The 21,586-nt window shown below is 47.0% G+C and overlaps 1 protein-coding gene across 2 annotated transcripts in view; it reads left to right on the top strand.

The window, feature by feature from the left end:
• LOC147104930 (guanine nucleotide exchange factor DBS-like) overlaps positions 1-21,586 on the top strand; it is a 226,255-nt gene that overhangs the window by 99,391 nt on the left and 105,278 nt on the right. For both annotated transcript variants that reach the window (XR_015072374.1, XM_085962067.1), the window contains exons 9-11: positions 16,629-16,748; positions 17,918-18,109; positions 20,254-20,445. Coding sequence is in view for 1 of the 2 variants with exons in the window: in XM_085962067.1 (XP_085818193.1) it covers positions 16,629-16,748; positions 17,918-18,109; positions 20,254-20,445 (504 nt within the window). In the remaining variant the exon portion in view is untranslated. The remainder of the gene's footprint in view (positions 1-16,628; positions 16,749-17,917; positions 18,110-20,253; positions 20,446-21,586) is intronic.

The raw sequence follows: 21,586 nt of genomic DNA, 5'->3' as shown, positions 1-21,586 counted from the left end.
AACAGTTATTATTTTCTGCTTCTTTTTCTTTTCTGCCTTTTTGAAACTCTCCGAGCTCTTTTCCCGGCTGCCATCTGTAGCGCCACCAACTCTCTATGTTCCTTAGACCGTAAGTGCTTCCTCAGGATTTCAGCACTTTGGGAGTTCCCATCACAATTTGGGCAGACCACATCCTCATAACATTCGGTGTCACTCAACAGGTCAAAACCCTTCTTCAAGCAATCATATTCATCCTGCTCTTCCTCGGATGTCTGCCCTTCCTTCCCTCCTGGCCTCATTTGTGCGTTCAATCCTTTCCCTTCCTTCAGGGATTTCGTTATCAGGCTATTTAATCCTTCTACTGAAGTAGCTGTTTCCCCATTCTCCTGTTCCCCTGGACGTAATTCAGCGTACTCCTCCATTTCATCCATCATTTTCTCCAATGCTTTCATCTTCTCTTCCTCTTGTACTTTGGCTTCCAGTGCTTGGAGAAGTTGCGCCTCGATGCTCTCTAGCTCATGTTCAGGGCCCATTCCCAGTTGAAACTGTTCTTCAAGTCGGTCAACCTCGGTAATTGCCGCCTCATATTTGTCTTGGGCTTCCTTCCATATTTTTATGAGTTCTGCCATGTCTTTCACCTCTACATCCTCATCTATGTATGGAACTTCTACCGATGAGTCTGTCTTGGCCCTGAGCTCCTCAAGAATTTCCTGCAGCCTTTGGACTTCTTGCTCATGTTCAACCTTTAGTTGCTCATATACTTCCAACGAAACTAGCTTTTCGGAGGTTGCTGAGTTAACCCCCTCCAGAATTGTAGTCTGGGCCTGTTCATACTGTTTTTTCAACTTCTCGCACTCTGCTTGTAAGGAGTCGTAGAGAAGAACTGGAATAAAATCCTGGCTTCCTGAAGATTCCTCTTCATTTGTTTCTTTCGCAATTTCCTGTTGGAGTTCAGCCAAGGCTGCTATGCTATCTGCCTCTCGAAGTCTCACTGCCATCAACTCTTTATTCTTGCAGTCCATCTCAGCCATTTCCCGTTTACTTTCATTTAACTGAGTGAGTAGTCCCTTATTTTGGGCTGAGAGATATTGCACCTTCTCATGTAGACCCTTGCACTCCTTCTCTGCTTGACATAGCTGATTACCGCTGATTTGGTTCTGCGTTTCAAGTTCCAACATCCTTTGCTTAGCTTCTTTCAGTTTCGCCCCTATAAGCTCCTCTTGCAACATGGCCACATTATTCTCATCAGGTAAAGAAGCGTTTCTCTTTTCCATGTCCAAGATTTGTTTCTGCATCTCCTTAAGAGCACCCTGTGATTCAACTTCTCTTAACTTTGCCTGCACTAGCTCCGTCTCTAATTGCAGAACAAAATCCTCAGTGCAGCGTGATTTGCCCTTCTGCTGTATCTCTAGATCATGCAAATATTCTAACCCCTGAACATCATCAGGGAGATGTGATCGGTAATTGGTCACGATGGCTCTATGGTCGCTCTCTGCTTGAGCCAGTAGGTTCTGTTGTCTTTCCAGACTCTCCCATTCGGTGTCATAGAACTTTTTCATTGTTTTCATCTCTTGTACGAGGCGGTAACTTAATTGTTCTAATTGTTGTTGTACTTTGAAATAGCGTTGAGTTCGAGCCCGGTGTTCCTCCGTAATGCATATGTCTGTAGCTTGAACAGACTCAGAATTCTCTGTCTTTATGCACGCCATCGATTTTCCAACCTTAGTCTGTGAGTTAATGTTAACCTTGTTTTTCATACATAAGCTGGACTTATCGTCTTCCGGCTCAGAGTCTGAGCTGCTTGTCTGCACCGAGTCCTCACTCGTCATTGCTTGTCGGTAGTGCCATTCCATGTCTATTTTCTTGATCCACTCCCGTCCTAGAAGTGGTGGTCCTCCCTCAGGTAGTACGTACAAATTCATTCTTGGGTGTACTTTACCCCTATCTCTCACCTTGACTCTTATTTTCCCCATGGGGTATACGCGATGCCCCGTGTATGTCTGTAATACGAACTTGGTATTTCTTAAGGGTATGTGAGAGAATAGTCGGTGGTAGTCCTTTTGGTTGATGACTGATACAGCTGATCCCGTGTCCAGCTCCATTCGTACTTGGACTCCAGCTATTTTTAGTGTGACCCAGATCGTCTGTAGATCAGTTACTTTACCCACATTGTGGATTCTCAGACTATCCAACTCCTGGCTGTTTGGGTCTGAGTCTGAATTTTGTTCGTCTGAACTCTTTTCAGCCACCTGATGCACCTTGTTGTACTTTTCTTGTGGTGGTGGCTTCCTTTGTTTGTTGGTCTTCTTTCTGGACCTGCATACCTTCGCGATGTGACCCAGTTTGCCACATTTCCTGCACTCTTGATTCTTAAACCAGCACTGATTCTGGTCGTGCGTTGTCTTTCCACAACGGTAGCATTTGGAAATGCTTGCAGTCATTTGGTCCACCCCGAGTGCCGCCGCCTTTAGCTGCATTTCCGCCGTTCCTTTCACTGCGGCTTCGTGCGATGAAGCTATGAGGACAGCCCTGTCCAGTGTGAGGTCGTTTTCTTCCAGAAGTCGCTTCTGCGTTCCTTCTTTGGCCAAGCCGCATACGAACTTGTCCCGCAGCGCCTCTGTCAAATTCCCTCCAAACTGGCAGTATTTCGCTAGCTTACGCAGTTCGACTAAGTATTCCGCATTGCTTTCATCTTGCCTCTGGGTTCTGGCGTAAAATTTAAATCGTTCAGCCAGCATCAACGGTGTGGGGTTCAAGTGATCCTTCAACACTGTTACGATCTCTTCGAAGGTCTGGTCCACTGGTTTAACTGGTGCTATTAGATGTTTCAAAAGCCCGTATGTTTTTGCTCCCATCGAATTTAACAAAGTTATTGCCTTGTTGTCATCCTCAATTTCGTTGGCTACGCAATATATTTCTATGCGTTCCACATACGTGGCCCAGTCTTCTATTTCTGCATTAAAGTCATTAATATTTCCTCGCTTAGGCATCTTCTCTTTTTGAGAACAGTACAAGTATTACTTTACTTATTATTAATTTTCTTCTCTCTTCTTGAGAACACACCAGCCTTTCTGAAAAATCTTATTACTTTTCTGAAATTCTTAATAATTTCCAAGATGGCAGTTTCCCGCTTCTTCCTTCTTCAGCGGTTTTCCCCGAAAAATGGCGGCTTTCCCGCGCTTCTCGCTCTCCCCGCCCACTTCAATGGCGGTTTTCCCGCGCTTGGCGGTCTTCACCCGGTCCCCCGACGCCGTCTGTCAGCCCGAGTGCGGCCCTTATCTATAATGCGATCGCTGGATCGCGAAGCGGCTGCCGGCCCTTATCTGTAGATCCGATCGCTCTCGCGGCTCTCGGCCCTTATCTGGAGATGCGATCGCTGGCTTGCAACGCCTCCCGCTCGGCTCTGGCTCCCCCGCTCGCGCGGCTCTCGGCTCTGACACTCCCGCGCTTACTCGCAGGCTCAGCGCTTCGTGGCAGCGGTTGCTGCACGGCTTCTCACATTGCCCGCGGTCCGGCTGTCACCCGACGCCGTTGGACCCGAATGCTTTGCCCTTCTCCTCCAAATACTTCTACCCCGTTTTTTTTAAAATTTATTTGTTTTAACTACTCACAGTCTCTTCGGCCGCCTTGTTTTAGGCTGATTGGCTCGCTCAAGATGTGGTAGCAGGGTAATCTGTGCCTGTTGCTGCCGCAGCTTTGCTGTTAATCTTCCAGCTTCCAGTAAGTACTATACTTTTAGTAGACGGAGCCTCGTGTTTTCTTTTTGAAGCTCTCTGCTACTGGTTAGTCTTGCCGCAGGGTACGATCGGACTTGTCGCCACTGTAAAGTCTGTAGGTTGTGCAGTAAATAACTTCAGAGACTTTAGAAGTACAAACAAAACAGGTCTTTACTATTCAGAGGTCTGGGCGATTTCTGCCCTAGTTAACGTATCACAACCCTTATATACTGGTGTGGTCACTATCGGTATTACAGTATACATGAGCCAATAGATAGTGCCACCCTAAAGTAGTGCTCTTAAAGGCGAACGGTTACATTCTATAGTTCCCTTAAAGGTAAACGGTTACATACACAACAGAGAGGGGCTTCCCAGGAGCTCACACTGAAGAAGTGTGTGAGGCTCCAACTTTCTGCAGCTGCTCCTAAGGCTTCAAATAGTTCCCCCAAGCCTTGATCAACAAGGTCCTGCAGCCTGCAAGGTGATTAGTGCTCCGACGAGCAGTCCCGCCAGTGGTGGGCAGGACTGAAGCGGGGCGTGTGGAAACGGCGGTCCGAAAGTCGGACGGGGCGGGGAATCAGGCGGGGGGGGGGGGTCCCGACCCGCTTTTTCCGCGATTTTCGGACCACGGCCGCATGAAAATCCGCCCGACAGCTGCCCGAAAATTGGGGCCCATGGCTTCGGTCTTCCCAATATTTAATTGAGGAAATTTCTGCTCATCCAATATTGGATGTCGGACAAGCAGCGTGTTAATTTAGAGACAATGGAGGAGTCAAGAGAGGTGGTGGTGAGGTGGAGCTGGGTGTCGTCAACATACAAATAGAACTTGATGTGTTTTTGGATGTTGTTGCCGAGGGGCAGCATGCAGATGAGAAATAGGAGGGGGCCAAGGATAGATCCTTGGGGGACTCCAGAGGTAACGGTACAGGAGCGGAAAGAGAAGCCGTTGCAGGTGATTCTCTGGCTACGACTGGATAGATAGAAATGGAACCAGGCGAGGGCCGTCCCACCCAGCTAGATGGCTGAGGAGAGGCATTGGAGGAGGATGGTGTCGTCAACTGTGTCAGAGGCTGCAGAGAGGTCGAGAAGGATGAGGAGGGATAGGATGTCATTTGTGACTTTGATAAGGGCCATTTCAGGGCAGGGGCGGAAACCTGATTTGAGAGAATCAGACATGGAGTTGCAGGGAAAATGGGCACGGATTTGGAAGGTGAGAACATAAAAACATAAATAGGAGCAGGAGGAGGCCATTCGGCCCTTCGAGCCTGCTCCACCATTCAATGAGATCATGGCTGATCTTCTGCCTCAACTCCATTCACCGGCCCTATCGCCATATCCCTTGATGCCCTTACTAGTCAGAAATCTATTGACTTCTGTTTTGAATATACCCAATGACTGAGCCTCCACAGCCCTCTGGGGTAGAGAATTCCAAAGATTCACCACCCTCTGTGAAGGAATTTCTTCTCATCTCAGTCCTGAATGGCCTACCCTTTATCCTGAGGCTGTGGCCCCTGGTTCTAGACTCCCCAGCCAAGGGAAACATTCTCCCAGCATCCATCCTATCAAGCCCTGTAATAATTTTGTATGCTTCAATGAGATCCCCACTCATTCTTCTGAATTCAAGAGAATACAGGCCTAGTTTACTCAATCTCTTCTCATACGACAGACCCGCCATCCCAGGAATCAATCTCGTGAACCTTCATTGTACTCTCTCTATGGCAAGTATATCCTTCCTTAGGTAAGGAGACCAAAATTGTACACAGTACTCCAGGTGTGGTCTCACCAAGGCCCTATACAATTGGAGTAAGACTTCTTTACTCCTGTACTCAAATCCTCTTGTAATGGAGGCCAGCATACCATTTGCCTTCCTAATGGCTTGCTGCACCTGCACATTCACTTTCAGTGACTCATGCACAAGGACACCCAGATCCCTTTGAGCATCTGCATTCCCCAATCTTTCACCATTTAGGAAATACTCTGCCTTCCTGTTTTGTCTACCAAAGTGGATAATTTCACATTTATCCACATTATATTCCATTTGCCATGTTCTCGCCCACTCACTGAGCCTGTCGCAATCCCCTTCAAGCCTCTTCACATCCTCTTTGCAACTGACACTGCCTCCTAGCTTTGTATCATTTTGGAAATGTTACATTTAGTCCCCTCATCCAAATCATTGATATAGACTGAATAGCTGGGGCCCAAGCACCGATCCTTGCGTTACCCCACTAGTCACAGCCTGCCATCCTGAAAAAGACTTGTTTATCCTTAGTCTTTGTTTTCTGTCTGTTAACCAATTCTCAATCCATGCTAGTATATTACCGTCAATTCCATGTGCCCTAATTTTGTTCACCAACCTCTTGTGTGGGACCTTATTGAATGCCTTCTGAAAATCCAGATACACCACATTTACCGGTTCCCCTTTGTCTACTCCACTAGTTACATCCTCAAAGAACTCCAAACAGGATTTCCCTTTCATAAATCCATATTGACTCTGCCCAATCTTACTATTAGTTTCTAAGTGCCCAGTTATTGCATCCTTTATAATAGATTCCAGCATTTTCCCAACTACTGTACTGATGTGAGGCTAACAGGTCTGTAGTTCCCCGTTTTCTCGCTCCCTCCTTTCTTAAATAGCGGGGTTACATTTGCTATCCTCCAATCTGCAGGAACCGTTCCAGAATCTATAGAATTTTGGAAGATGACAGCCAATGCGTCCACTATCCCAATGGCCACCTCTTTCAAAACCCTAGGATGTAGGTCATCCGGTCCTTGGGATTTATTGGCATTTAGTCCCAATTAATTTTGCTAGTACTGTTTTTTTTACTAATAATTTCTTTAAGTTCCTCATTCTCGTCACACCCTTGGTTTTCTTGTATTTCTGGGAGATTTTTTGTATCTTCCTCCGTGAAGACAGGAACAAAGTATTTATTTAATTTCTCAGCCATTTCCTCATTCCCCATTATAAATTCTCCCATCTCTGACTGTGAAGGACCTACATTTACCTTCGCCAGTCTTTTCCTTTTCACATACCTATAGAAGCTTTTACAATCCGTTTTTATATTTTTCGCTAGTTTGTGCTCATATTCCATTTTCCCTTTCTTTATCAATTTCTTGGTCCCCCTTTGCTGATTTCTAAAAAGATCCCAATCCTCAGGCTGACCACTTTTTCTGGCAACTTTATAAGCTTCCTCCTTTGACTTGAACACATTCAAAGACTTTGGAGATGAAAGGGAGGTTGAAGATGGGGCAGCAGTTTGCAAGTACAGAGGGGTCAAGGGTGAGTTACTTGAAAGGGGGGGGTGATGACGGCAGATTTGAAGTGGAGGGGGACAGTTCTTGAGATCAATATCAGCTAACATGGGGACCAGGAAGGGAAGCTGGGTGGTCAGCAGTTTGATGGGTATAGGGTCGAAGGCACAGGAGGTGGGTCTCATGGACAACATGAGCTCGGAGAGCGCATGAGGGGAGATAGACAAAACTAGGGAAAGATGCAAGTGCAGGGGGACCCTTGGGGGAAGTTTGACTTGGTGGGTTGGGGGAAGCGGCAGAGGTAGCTTAACGGATGGTCTCGATCTTAGTGACAAAGAAGTCCATGAGCTCCTCACACTTGTTGCAAGTGAAAGTGGAGGGGGCAAGGGAGAGGGGTTTGCGAAGACAGGTTTTAGTGAAGAGAAGCCGGGGCTATCTTTGCCACGCAGGATGATCCTAGAATAATGAGAAATTTTGGCCGAGGAGAGCAGGACCTGATGGTGCTTATGCGGTCCAGCTAGATCTGGCAATGAATGGCTAAACCAGTTATCTGCTGTAAATGTTCAAGTTTATGTCCCTCGGACTTAAGGGAGCAGAGATGAGGTCCGTACCAGGGGGAAGAGAGAGTAATGGTTTTAATAGGATAAGGACATCAAATGTGGAGGTGAGGGTGTGATTGAGCAGATCAATGGTTCAGAAATGTGTTGAATGGAGGGCCAAAGGCTAGGCAGTTGGGAAATTGAAAGGGCCATTGTAAGTGACTTTACAAAGTGACGCATAAGTGAACAACTAGCATGAGGGAGAAAGGGAAGAGAGCAGTTGATGAAGTTGAAAACACATGAAGAGAAGGGTCTTTGGCAGAGTTTTTAAGGTGTGGAAGAGAATTCAAGAGGGAAAGATGCTCCAGGAAGGAGTTTCAGAAGGTGAAAGCATTCTAGCTAATGGAGGAGCTGCGGAGGGAGCAAGGATTAAGAAGTAGGCCAGAGTTAGAGGAGTGGAGAATTCGTGTAGAGACATACGGCCGGAGGACATTGTGAAGGAGAGGGCAAAGCCATAGAGCAATTAGAAAGCGAGGATGAGGGGCCTGTGAAACTTGGCAATGCTGAGAATGTGAACCACAGCATTCATCAAACAAAACTTACCACAAGATGGGCGTGGTGCACTCCTGGAAGTGACCTTTCACAGTAACTTAGTGTTGCTAATGTACCATAGATGGTAATTATATTCTCTGTAATGTTCATTCCTGTTAATTTGACAAGACTGTTACATTAATGTTGCTGTTCTACATGTGTTACTCTAGACTGGTTTGCTCCTGCATCTTCAACCACTCTCACAGATGAGTCCCAACGCCTTGTGTAAGATTTGAATTCTACTTGTATCATTTGTAACTTTAGTACTCATTCTGACCCTGAGCAGAGACAACAACCTCAGAACCTGATATCTCGGTTACTAAGCACCTTATTCAATTGCCGAATGACAATATGCAGCTTCAAGATAATACTTACAACTGCGGAATACGGTATAGAACGTGGGGTGATTGAGCTATCATTCTGGGAGAGGCGGAGTGTCTACCAAAATGATTCTTCCGTGTCTTGTGTGTAAATCTCAACACTCGGTTAGCTACTCCACTGCGTGCCTTTACGCTCTCCTATTGGCATGACCTCATTTTCCCTTTTTATATAATTGGAAGCAGGCATGATCAATACCTTATAAGGAGATAGTCTTTGTCTCCCTCCTCTGGAGTTGTTTTTTCTTTGCCAATTCTGCAGATGTTGATAAAGTTCCAACTGTTGTGACCTTTGTTCTGCTTTTATTTCCTGATGTGATTATCTTTTAGCAGCAAAGCCCAAACACGAATATGTTCAGTCACTGTTGACTCAGCAATACCACCAGGTTATCTCTCCTTTAGTTCAAATGGTTATTTGTTCAAAGAACTCTGCAGGGCAGAATTCTGGACCCTACGTCTGTCGCTATGGGAGTATCTTCACCGCTCTTGATAGCGAGATAGCTTCCGATAACGTGCCCAGGATAACAAACTGAAAACCCATTTCATTTATTATTTTAGTTACTGGAATTATCCTCTGCCCCTATAGGAACTGCCTCCCATCTTCAATAAGCAGCAGAGCATCAGTGTATAAGACCTCATTTTAGGTTAAGCTATAAAGCAAGTTTATTTAACAGACGATGAACAAGTGAAAAACTAATATAATACACATCTGTATATTAACAGTAGAAATCCTTTCACCCAGCTCCTCAATAGTCAATAAACAGTTGCAATCTAAATGCTAAGCTATGCTTTTGTAGTAGAGTTTATTTTCTTCTATTTCTTCCCAATGCAGCAGCTTTGCTAATATAAACTATGGGCTAAAAATTTGATTGCGTAGCGGGGTGCCGTTTGGGTCAAAAATAGCGTCTAAGCCATGCGCGCACATTTCTGGTGAGGGCCACGCTAGGAGCGTGCGCCAGAAGTATGTAGCGTAGGCAGAACGCTGATTTGACGTCGGTGTTGCCATTTTCGTCCTCATTACTGGAAGTAACGCCCTGGGTTAACCTCGCACAGCTGAACATGCATTCAGCAGCTGCAAGGACCCCCTACCGGTGATATTTAAAGATGATTAATTTCTACTAGCTCTAAGTTTGTGGAAGTTTTTTCAGCTTTCTAGAGTTGTTTAAAGTTGGTGAGGTGACAGGGAGTGGTGCTGCAAGTGTAGACATCAAGGTTTCGGGTCAGACCACTTGTTTCCAGTCATGGTTGCTCTAGTTGTCATCGCCCTTGGCCTGCAGCATGACAGGGAGATGGAGCAGAGGCAGCAAAGAAGAGGACAAGCTGCTCGCAGAGTGAGGAGGGGGAGAAGGGCTTTCGGCAGGAGACCTTACCCACCATGGGTCTTCTGAGAGCAATTCTTTTACTCGGCCTGAGCCAGGACCAGTGTCTGAGATGTCACAGGAAAAAATGGCCCAACCGTGGCTAACAAGAGAAGTTAAAGATAGTATATTAGATTAAAGGAAGAGGCTTATAATGTTGCCAAAAAGCGTAGTAAGCCTGAGGATTGGGAGGATTTTAGAATTCAGCAAAGGAGGACCAAGAAATTAAAGAAAGGGAAAATAGAATATGTGAGTAAACTAGCGAGAGACAACGAGTGGTGCAAAGAAGGCTGCACCATGTTTCAATGAGGACTCCCTCCAAGCTCTTGTGGAGGGAGTGAGAGGGCGCAGGGAGATGCTGTTCCCTCCCGATGGCCGGAAGAAGTCTCCTCAGCAAACAAAGGCAGCTTGGCTGCACATTGCTGAGGAGGTCAGCGCAAGGTCCATTTGTTCATGCACCTGGATCCAGTGCTGGAAATGGTTTAGTGATCTTCTGCGATCAGCAAAAGTGAGTATCACATCATACTTACCTTCAATCTGTTACCCTTTTCTCATCACCAGCACTCTGCTTTGTAAGCCTGCTTCTCCACATCCCACCTTACCCTTACTTCCCTTGCACCCTTACCTATCCATCTCTCTGTACTGAATCACTTCACCATCCTACTATCCACCCCTCACACCCGCTCTCACTGTTATGCAATGACAACAACTAACAACGCACTGGGAGCCAGCTTCCTTTTGGCACCTCACTCCATTTTGGTCTCCCTCTAAGCTTCTGTGTTATGGATTCTTCACAGTCACTCCATCACTCTCGCTGAAACTCCACTTGTGTCTCTCCTTGCAGGAAAAGATAACCCACAATAAGAGGGAGAGAGCAAAGACAGGAGGAGGGGTTCTATCCTTGGCAATATTGATGAGTGCTGAGGAGGCTACGCACGAGATCGTTGGAGGTGGCGAGGAGCTGGAAGTGGGGGACGGAGAGACGGGCGCACTAGACGAAGCTGGTGACAGAATAGAGTTTCATCCCTCTCACTTAGAGTTCATGATTCCCTGCAATGGCATATGATGATTATAGGGATTCACTTTGTATCATCTGCACAAAAGGATGTGTCTGCTACCTAAAAATCAGATGCTTAACTCATGCCATTACTCCCACAGGACCATCGAGAGCCCCCCTCCCCACTGTCCAGGAGAGAGAGTCGGACGACTCCTCAGAGGAACCTGCAGCCTCTGAGGGAGCAGCGTCACCAGGACTCAGCGCACCCAGCACCAGCGCAGATAGACACACCTCGGCGGGGCCTTCGCAACATTGTCTTGTCACCCAGTGTATCACAGCTCACAAGTGAGCATCATCAGATGGTGGAGACAGGGACAGCAGTGGAGAGTCCTCGTCGCAGGTCGCTCCCAGCTCTGCTCAGCTGCATGTAGACGCTGTGCCTCTGGGGCCATCCAGAAGGAGAGCGGTGCTGGAACTCCAGGAACAAGTGCAGGAGTCTCTGACAGGCTTTGCCTCCAGGGTAACTGCGAGTGTGGAGAGAATGGAGGAGTCCATCTCCAACATGAGCACTGCCTTTGCAGAGACAATGGCGCAGGAACGTGCCGCTATGGAGAGGATGGCAACCTCCTTGGAGGACATACACACGAGAACATGGTGACTCTTCTCAATAGATGGTCTGCTATGGAGGATAGATGGGCATCTATTGAGGAGAGACACCAGAGGTGTACATGGACATTCCCGGTATGAGGATTGTCAGTACTGAGACGGGTCCTCATGGCCCCACTGATGTGCAGCAAGGTGCTCACCAGCCACTTGCTAGCACTGAAGTGCGGGTGACCCATGAGAGGGATGTTGGTGGCAGACAACAAGGAAGTGTGGGCTCCTCTCCAAGCGCTCACATGATCATGCCACTGCAGAGCCCTCGGTCAGAGTCCTCACCCAACTGAGATGGCCGTCTCAGCCCCTGCACAGCTGCAGGAAGAGCAGACTGTTGCGGAGCCCTCCCAGGCTCCCAAATCCAGAGGACGCCCGCCAAAGGCATCTAAGCAGGCGCAGCATCAAAGTGAGCAAGGTGCCTCTACATCTGATGAAGCCACAGGGGAAGTACCACGTAGAAGCATGCGTAAGGGGAAGCTAACACACAAATAGTCACTTGGGTGTTTTGTTCTGTTGTATATTTGCCATTGTCATCCTTTTGTGATTGTATTAAATGAAAGTGATGGAAACAGTTGAAGTTCTGGCCAATTTGTTCTGGGAAATGGAAGTTGCACATTGAGGGCTCAGGGCGACTTGCATTTGTAACAATGGTGAAAGTGATAGGAAAGCACCATTTATTGGAGGGAGGATGTATGGCGTTTGTTGAGGCATCAGAATCGCATTTTGAGAAAGCTGATGGTTTGCTCTATGATGCTTCTGGTGGAAAGGTGGCTCACGTTGTACCGCTCCTCAGCCTTGTTTGATGGCCTCGTCATGAGCCACTTTTTCAGGGGATAGCCCTCGTCGCCAAGTAGCCATCCGGAAAGTTGGGTTGGCAGATTGAAGAGCTGAGGCACAGTAGACTGCTGCTGGATGAAAGAGTCATGGCAACTGCCAGTGTACTTGACGCAAACATGCATGATGATGTTCCTGTGTTTACACACTAACTGGACATGAAGGGAGTGGAAGCCCTTGCGGTTAACAAATACAGCTGGGTTGTGATGGGGTGCCCTAATGGCCACATGTGCAGTCTACGACGCCCTGCACCCTTGGGAAGCCTGCCAGATTTGCAAAACCAACCGCACGCGAGGTTACACTTGCTTCATCCGTGGAGAAGTGGATGTAATTGTGCGCCTTTGCAAAGAGGGCATCAGTAGCCTGCGTAATGCAGGTGTGTGCGGCCGACTGGGAGATGCCGCTGATGTCTGCAGATGATCCCTGGAAGGAGCCCAAACAAAGAAGTTGAGTGCAGTGGTGACTTTGACAGGCCCTGGTAAAGAGTGTCCACACGCTCCTCTGGGCTCCAGGTGTTGGTGCAACATTGGGCAGATATCAGCAACTACGTCTCGCGGAGGGCTCAGCCTCCTTTGGCACTGCTGCTCAGTCATGTTGAGGAAGCTCATCCTCTGCCTGTAAAGCTGGTGTTGGGGGTATCTCCTGCAGCAAGGTGCAGGCCTGCGCTGACGCCTTCTGCCCTGTGCATCATCAGGTGGCTGAGGAGAAGGTTGGCGCTCCTGCTGCTGGTGTGCCTGGTTGCGCTGCTGCCACAGCTGCTGTTCCTCCGAATCTGACGACCAGGATGAGAGGATATAAATTTTTCCCATCCCGCTGGTATATATCTCAGTTGAGGAATGGAGGTTGTGTGCGCTAAGACAAAGGGGCCAGAGGGTATTCCAAGGAGGTCACACAGCAGATGGATTTCAGCCTCAACACTCTCAAGATTAGTTGAGCTGCAAAATGTCTCCCAAATCTCAAAGCACTAAGTTGTGGCGTGTGAAAGAATGAGAGATATTGCAGGACCGCTTTTAAGCTGCTCGAGCAGCTGGCAACAATTCCGGTCCTTGCTCAACCCGGCTCGATTCAACTGGCATGTTGTTAGGAAGGCGGGCAGCATGGTGAAAAACCTCCCAAATCAAATCAGGCCTTTAAACTAGGATTATCCAGGCAGTTAACAAGCTCTTAACTGCCTCTCCCACCATTTGGTGTTGGGGTCAGTTCGGGAGCATCTGACCCGACACGTGCCAAAGTTGCATGGAGGCAGGTTCGCAGCCCGCACCCAGTTTTTCTGATTTTTACAACAGACCCGCCTCCAAACCCGCCCCCCGAGCATTATTAAATTCGTGGCCTTTGTGTCTGCCTTCACGAAAGAAGACGCAAAAAACTTCCCGGAAATAGTGGAGAACCAAGGCTCTAGCGAGAATGAGGAACTGAACAATATTAGTATTAGTAAAAAAAAATAGTACTGGAGAAATTAATGGGACTGAAAGCTGCTCAATCTCCTGGACCTGATGGCCTGCATCCTAGGTTTTGCAATAGGTGGCTAGAGATAGTGGATACATTGGTTGTCATTTTCCAAAATTCCATAGATTCTGGAATGGTTCCCGCAGATTGGAAGGTGGCAAATGTAACCCCACTATTTAAGAAAGGAGGGAGAGAGAAAACGGGGAATTACAGACCAGTTAGCCTGACATCAGTAGTAGAGAAAATGCTAGAATCTATTACTAAGGATGTGGTAACTGGGCACTTAGAAATAATAATAGGATTGGGCAGAGTCAACACAGATTTATGAAAGGGAAATCGTGTTTGACGAATCTGTTAGAATTTTTTGAGGTTGTAACTAGCAGAATAGATAAGGGGGAAACCAGTGGATGTGGTGTATTTGGATTTTCAGAAGGCATTCAATAAGGTGCCACACAAGAGATTATTAAACAAAATTAGGGCTCATGGGATTGGGGGTGATATACTAGCATGGATTGAAGATTGGTTAACTGACAGAAAACAGAGAGTAGGAATAAATGGGTCATTTTCGGGTTGGCAGGCTATAACTAGTGGTTTTTTAAAAATTTGTTCATGGGATGTGGGTGTCGCTGGCAAAGCCAGCATTTATTGCCCATTTCCTAATTGCCCTCGAGAAGGTGGTGGTGAGCCGCCGCCTTGAACCGCTGCAGTCCGTGTGGTGAAGGTACTCCCACAAAGCTGCTAGGGAGGGAGTTCCAGGATTTTGACCCAGCGACGATGAAGGGTTGACGATATACTTCTACGTCAGGATGGTGTGTGACTTGGAGGGGAACTTGGAGGTGGTGGTGTTTCCATGCGCCTGCTGCCCTTGTCCTTCTAGGTGGAAGAGGTCGCGGGTTTGGGAGGTGCTGCTGAAGAAGCCTTGGCGAGTTGCTGCAGTGCATCTTGTAGATGGTGCACACTGCAGCCACGGTGCGCCGGTGGTGGAGGGGTTGAATGTTTAAGGTGGTGGATGGGGTGCCAATCAAGCGGGCTGCTTTGTCCTGGATGATGTCGAGCTTCTTGAGTGTTGTTGGAGCTGCACTCATCCAGGCAAGTGGAGAGTATTCCATCACACTCCTTACTTGTGCCTTGTAGATAGTGGAAAGGCTTTGGGGAGTCAGGAGGTGAGACACTCGTCACAGAATACCTAGCCTCTGACCTGCTCTTGTTACCACAGTATTTATGTGGCTGGTCCAGTTAAATTTCTGGTCACTGACGAGCCCCAGGATGTTGGTGGGGGATTCGGCGATGGTAATGCCATTGAATGTCATGGGGAGGTGGTTAGACTTTCGCTTGTTGGAGATAGTCATTGCCTGGCACTTGTGTGGCGCGAATGTTACCTGCCACTTAGCCCAAGCCTGAGCGTCGTTCAGGTCTTGTTGCATGCAGGCATGGACTGCTTCATTAACAGAGGAGTTGTGAATGGTGCTGAAATCTGCAGTCATCAGCGAACATCCCCATTTCTGACCTTATGTTGGAGGGAAGGTCATTGATGAAGCAGCTGAAGATGGTTGGGCCTAGGACACTGCCCTGAGGAACTCCTGCAGCGATGTCCTGGGGCTGTGATGATTGACCTTCAACCACCACAACCATCTTCCTTTGTGTTAGGTATGACTCCAGCCAATGGAGAGTTTTTCCCCCTGATTCCCATTGACTTCAGTTTTACTAGGGCTCCTTGATGCCACACTCGGTCAAATGCTGCCTTGATGTGAAGGGCAGTCACTCTCGCCTCACCTCTGGAATTCAGCTCCTTTGTCCATGTTTGGACCAATGCTGTAATGAGGTCAGGAGCCAAGTGATCTTGGCGGAATCCAAACTGGGCATCAGTGAGCAGGTTTTTGGTGAGTAAGTGCCGCTTGATAGCACTGTTGATGTCACCTTCCATCACTTTGCTGATGATTGAGAGTAGATTGATGGAGCGGTAATTGGTCGGGTTGGATTTGAGCTGCTTTTTGTGGACAGGACATACCTGGGCAGTTTTCCACGTTGTCGGATAGATGCCAGTGTTGTAGCTGTACTGGAACAGCTTGGCTAGAGGTGCGGCTAATTCTGGAGCACAAGTCTTCACGATAGCCGGGATGTTGTCGGGGCCCATAGCCTTTGCTGTATCCAGTGCGCTCAGCCGTTTCTTGATATCACGTGGCGTGAATCGAATTGGCTGAAATAAAAACAGAAACTGCTGAAAACTGGCTTCTGTGATGGTGGGGACCTCGGGAGTAGGCCGAGATGGATCATCCACTCGGCACTTCTGGCTGAAGATGGTTGAAAACGCTTCAGCCTTGTCTTTTGCACTCGTGTTGGGCTCCACCATCATTGAGGATGGGGATGTTCATGGAGCCTCCTCCTCCCATTAGTTACTCTTCTGTGAAGCACCTTGAAACAAGTTTCTATGTTAAAGTTAAGGAATTATATAAACACAAGTAGTAGTTATTGTGTGCTACATTCTACAGTGAGGACTCTGAGCACTCGCCTGATTTGCCAATATTCATTGCTCCAGTGATCCAGTTCACCCGGGAGCAAACCCAGGGAAATGTCCCCTAGCATGCAGTCCAAAAAGGAACTGCGGAGACTTAATGAGCTGGTAAAAGGAGCTCGCTGACCAGATTTAGCCAGCAGGTCACACCTTGGACATCCCCCTTTTGAGGAATGAAGATGCATCTGCCAACGCTTTCAGCAAACATTGGCAAAATATCAAAAGTAACATTAAAATTTTCAACATATGCAAGCTGGAATCAAAGTGTAGTGATTGGAGATGTGCAATATCAAAATACACGACCATCCGAACCTATGTCAGATTCGAAGGACCTGTAACATTTAATGTATCTCTTATTTCCTTGCTGTTTTAGGTCAAGACAGCTTTGGATATTGTAACAGAACGGCACAATACCTTCACAGATATCGGAAACAGCTCGTCCCATGTGAGCCACATTGTCAGGGACCTTTGCAGCCTTGAAGAAAAATCTCGGGTAATTCTTATAATACAGTCTGAATCCTGTTAAAATGTAATCGAGGAATTATTGTGTTTCAGGATCTTTTGACAATTTTTGCACAGAAAGGATTTGGCAATGAGTTACATTTAAGTGATGTGCTTTACTAAAGTGTGTTTGCTCAGTTAACATTCTCCCTACAGCCATGCACTGCAGCCACTGAGATATAGAGGTACAGTATTTGATAAATGAATGAAAGAGGCATTGAAGGTATGTTGCACAACCACCAGGTACAATAACTAACTCAAGATCTCATCTCAGTTTCCCATCGGGCATTCATACCAAATATTGGGAAAGGTAGAACATATCAAAGCCCAGGACAGGGTTGTCTGCTGAGAATCCAATCGGGGGCGGGTGGGGTTGTGGGGAGGGAGCCGGTTAATTGAAAGACCTGCTTCCCAACCTCTAGTCAGGAGAAAGGGTAGAGGAATGGCCTCCCCACCTCACTTCTTGTCAAAAAGGGGCACAGGTCAATCAGGATAGTCTCCTGGAGAGAGAGAGAAAGGAAAGAAAGGACTGGGCAGATTATTGTGAGGCTAGTGCCATCCCAGTCTGCTTCAATGCTGGACTGACCAAAGCAAGTAGTAGGCAGCCTGCTAGCCAGGGGCAGGATATTATTTATTATTTTTCTTCTTCATGAAAAGGGGTTTGAAGTTTGTTCTGAACTCTCCGACCAGAGAAATAGTTTCTCTCTATCTACACTATCAAATCCTTTAATCATTTGAAATGCCTCAATTAGATCACTCCTTAATCTTCTCTACCCAAGGGAATAAGACAAGTCTTGTCTATACAACTATCCTCATAATTTAACCCTTTTAGCCCATCTCGAAAGACTGTAATGCACAAAGATGCAAAGTATTTAAGGATTGCCTGAAGGGATAACTCTCCCGAGCCCTCAGTAATAGGATTACTTTGTGAAAATGAAGATGGGGCAGGAGTTAACATCAAATGGGTGAAATATATTAATGCTTAAATGCTTTTTCAAATATCCCAATTGATGTGTACAAATTACATCATGTCAATTTCTGTCTGGCTTTAATTAAGCAAAGCTCACTCATGTTTTCTGAATTGTAGATGCATTTAAAAGAGCAAGTATTTAAAGGAAAACACCAAAATTATTGTCTTTTGGAAAATTTGTGTTGTAACAGGAAGCATTGGAGAGAGCTGAAGCCTTGATGGTCCAGGGAGATCAGCTGATACAGGACAATCACTACGCCGTGGATTCAATACTCCCCAAATGCAATGAGCTGAGAGGTGTCTGTGACAACCTAGTGAATGGAATAAAAACCAAGAAGGAATTGCTTAATCAATCAATGGAGTTGCACAAGAGGCTAGAACAGGTGATGAACTACATAGAAAATGAGGAATGGTATACAATCCAAGCATGGTTTTAAGTGTATGCTCTCCAATTGCGTGCTTCAGGCCTAGAGCCTCACCCACTGGGAGCACATATGGCAAATATCCTTAATAAACAGTTTATGCTCATCATACAGGTTACAAATAAAAGGACCCAAATCAAACTGCACATTCCTGGCACACCTGATGACAAGGCGCACATACTTTGAAGAGATAATCTAAGCACAGATAGATTCCTAATCTAATCCAACCAGATGAGTAGACTGAGACTTTCTCAGAGGTTGAAGGGAGCTATGCAGATGGGCACAGTTTAACTTCTGTCCTTGTGGGTTCTGTGCCCGCTTTCGTTTTTCAGCCATTTGAAGTCATTGAACTATATTCTCCATCCCTGTTGACATGGGATACAGTCAACATTGCCAATGATGGCACTGGGACTTCAGCTGGGATCCAGTGATGTCCTTCTAATCTTTTTCATAAAAAGTCAGTGACTTTTGAATTCACAAGAACCAGGTTAAGTTTGGTCACAGCTAAATTATTCGCAGTCATGCATGTAGTTATTACTAAAGATTTTCTTAGACTTGTGGCATTGAAGACCTGTTTTTCATTGCATCTTCCTGCCTTTACTGGTGCTGGGAATTGCTGATGCTGAGGCAGCACATTGTGGTGGTGATGCCATAGCCTTACACGGTGACATCATTACACACAGACAGTTGTGGTGGTCTTTGTCGTTGTGAGCAGCACTGCCCATGTGTGGAATGTTGGGGCCCACCGTGATAACTCAGTGCAGGAGAGGGGCTCAATCTCGCCTTTCTTCAGAGGGCCAGGTTGCAATAGCGAAGGAGCCATTATCTCAAGATAGTTGAACTCCTGATAGAAAGGAAATAACAGAGGAACAAATAGAGTTAACAAGCAGTACTCCAGTTGGTGATCAGAGAAACAGGATGTAAGTTGGGAGCAAGTGGATAATCGAGAGGTTGGTGCAGCCTCACCACTCATAAGTACTACATGTGAATTCATTCTGCTGACCTCAGCAGGGCGAGTGTACCTTCAATAAACTACCTGTTCCAGGCTTGTCCTTCAAATACATATGTCTACACTACTTTTAAGTGTTTTAGTTCTAAGTATACACTGTTTTAATTACTTTACTCATGTCATATATGTGTATTCATTAAAAGTGCTGAGAGTGAGAAACCCAAGCAGGTGAGGGAAGGGGTGGACTGCTTCATGGAAAAGGTAAATGTCTTTACAGCACTGCTTGTGGGCCAAGAGGAACAGGCGTGCATCCTCTCGGCTCCCCAAGCTTACCTTCTTCCCTGTCCGCCATCAGAGCACCCCCCTCCATCCAAAGATTGGACCCCTCCCCTGAGATCGGGGATCTGAACCCCCCTCGGGGATTGGCTCCGCCCTGGGATCTGACTCCCTAGCCCCCCCCCCCCCCGAAAGGGATCAGGAACCATCCCCCCGTGCCCCCCCCCCCCAATAATCTTTACACCCCCCACACTAACGCAGCTGCAGGCTCCCTACCTCCTCCTGGGCTGCAGCTTGCTCCAGAGTGTTCCCACCCAACGGGGAGCCAAGCCTGTCAATCAGGCTGGCCTCCGGGTGGGGAACCTGCTGGGAAACCCGGACTTCTGGGTCTCTTCTTTCCCCCCCCCCCCCCCCCCCCCCCCAGCCCGCTCAGAGTCAGGGCCATTCTCTTCTATTGTGACAACAGACAGGTCACTTTGGATTGGTAAAGTTAAATAAAGCTGATTCCCTGTACTTCTGGGCAGCATGCTCTTGCCGTGCACTGTGACTTTCACCAGCAAGGAGTTGAGACTTATTTCAGAATTGGTTTGCATAAAGTTGTTGGAAACGTCCTTGGGAGATTGAAGACTCGTCACAATATGGCAATTGTTTTATTTAGGCAGCAAGTAATTCTTATGACTTTAGATTTACCTTGTGCTATTTAACTAAATGTTATGCTATGATCTTGTAAAATTTATTTTTTATGGCTTGATCTTTGAAATGTCCCCTGCTAGATAGATGTTCCTGTGTAAATGAATGTGAGAGAAATCTCTGCCGAACCAGTTGACTTTGATGTCTTGCTGTGCCTGTACTGATTGGACTCCTCTCCTCTCTCCCACAGGCCATGCACTGGTGTGATTCTGGGATTTACCTGCTAGCCTCACAACCAGTTGATAAATGTCAGTCCCAGGATGGGGCAGAGGCGGCCCTGCTGGAGATCGAGAGATACTTGGACACGGCCACAGGCCAGAAGCTGGCGGATCTAAGTAAGATCAGCAATGAGTATGGAGCAATTCTTGGAGATGAACTCATGGTAATTATCTGAGGGTGTTGGAAGCAAATGAGCATTAGGGCATGTTACAGGGGAGACCTGGTGAAACTGGATCATTTTTTACACCTGTAAATTATGTTGGTTGTGGTTAACCAAAGAAGAATTTTGGTAACTATGGTGGGAATTTTAACTACAAAAAATGGGTGGGTTTGGGTGGGATGTTAACATTTTAAATGTTAAAATTGAAAAAATCTAAAACCCAACCCCAACCCTCCCACTTCCAGTTTTAACAGAGGCGGGATGAGGGGCGGGCTACCAACCTGCTCCCAGGCAGCAGGTTGGCCATTCAATTATTATAACGTGGCTGCGTGCCTCAGATTTAACCTATCTTGCAGGTTTAAACCCTTGCCGGCCGGGTTTCCCGGGCCTCAGAAAACCCGGCAGCTAAAGGGAGGCGAGGACTGCTTCGTGGAAAAGGTAAATGTCCTTCCAACACTGCTTGTGGGCCAAGAGGAGCAGGAGTGCCTCTTTCCAGCCCACCAAGCTTACTTCCTTATCTGCCCTGGTGTTCCACGGAGCTCTGCCAGTCTCCCAACAGGATTACAGCTGGAAACCGGCAGAACCCCACCGAGGAATCCACCCCCTGCCTCCGACTATTCCAAGAGGTAGCTGAAAGAATTCAAATCTCCTGAAACAGTTGCAACTTTTTAAAAGATTAACAAATCACAGACCGTAGATTAATATCCCTGACCTGAACTGTTAACCCTGAGGAGCTATACCTTGTGACCGAATAGCTTTCATTTTTGCCTGATAATTTACATCAGCATGGAATAGGGTACAATAAGGAATAGGGTACAGGAGGGCATAGTGTACACCGGAACATTGCAGGTGAGGGAGTGTGACAGAAATCCTGGCGCACTGGGCCATTCTAAGTGAGGCAGGAGAATGGCAAATGGATGTGACTGGGAACAAAGGAGGGATGAAATATTAAATTTGAGTCAAGAGCTCTGGCTTGTGTTCCATTGTAAATGTAGAAATGTAGAATGGTTACAGCACAGAAGGAGGCCATTAGGCCCATCGAGCCCGTGCCGGCTCTCTGCAAGAGCACTTCAGCTAGTCCCGCTCCCTGCCCTTTCCCCATAGCCCTGCAATTTTTTTCCTTCAGGTAATTATCCAATTCCCT

This window comes from Somniosus microcephalus, chromosome 19 (assembly GCF_052327205.1).
Source record: "Somniosus microcephalus isolate GS21.2 chromosome 19, FLI_Smic_1.0, whole genome shotgun sequence".
Taxonomy (NCBI): domain Eukaryota; kingdom Metazoa; phylum Chordata; class Chondrichthyes; order Squaliformes; family Somniosidae; genus Somniosus; species Somniosus microcephalus.
Note: the sequence above shows the minus strand (reverse complement) of the source record. Positions and strands in the feature narration are given on the sequence as shown.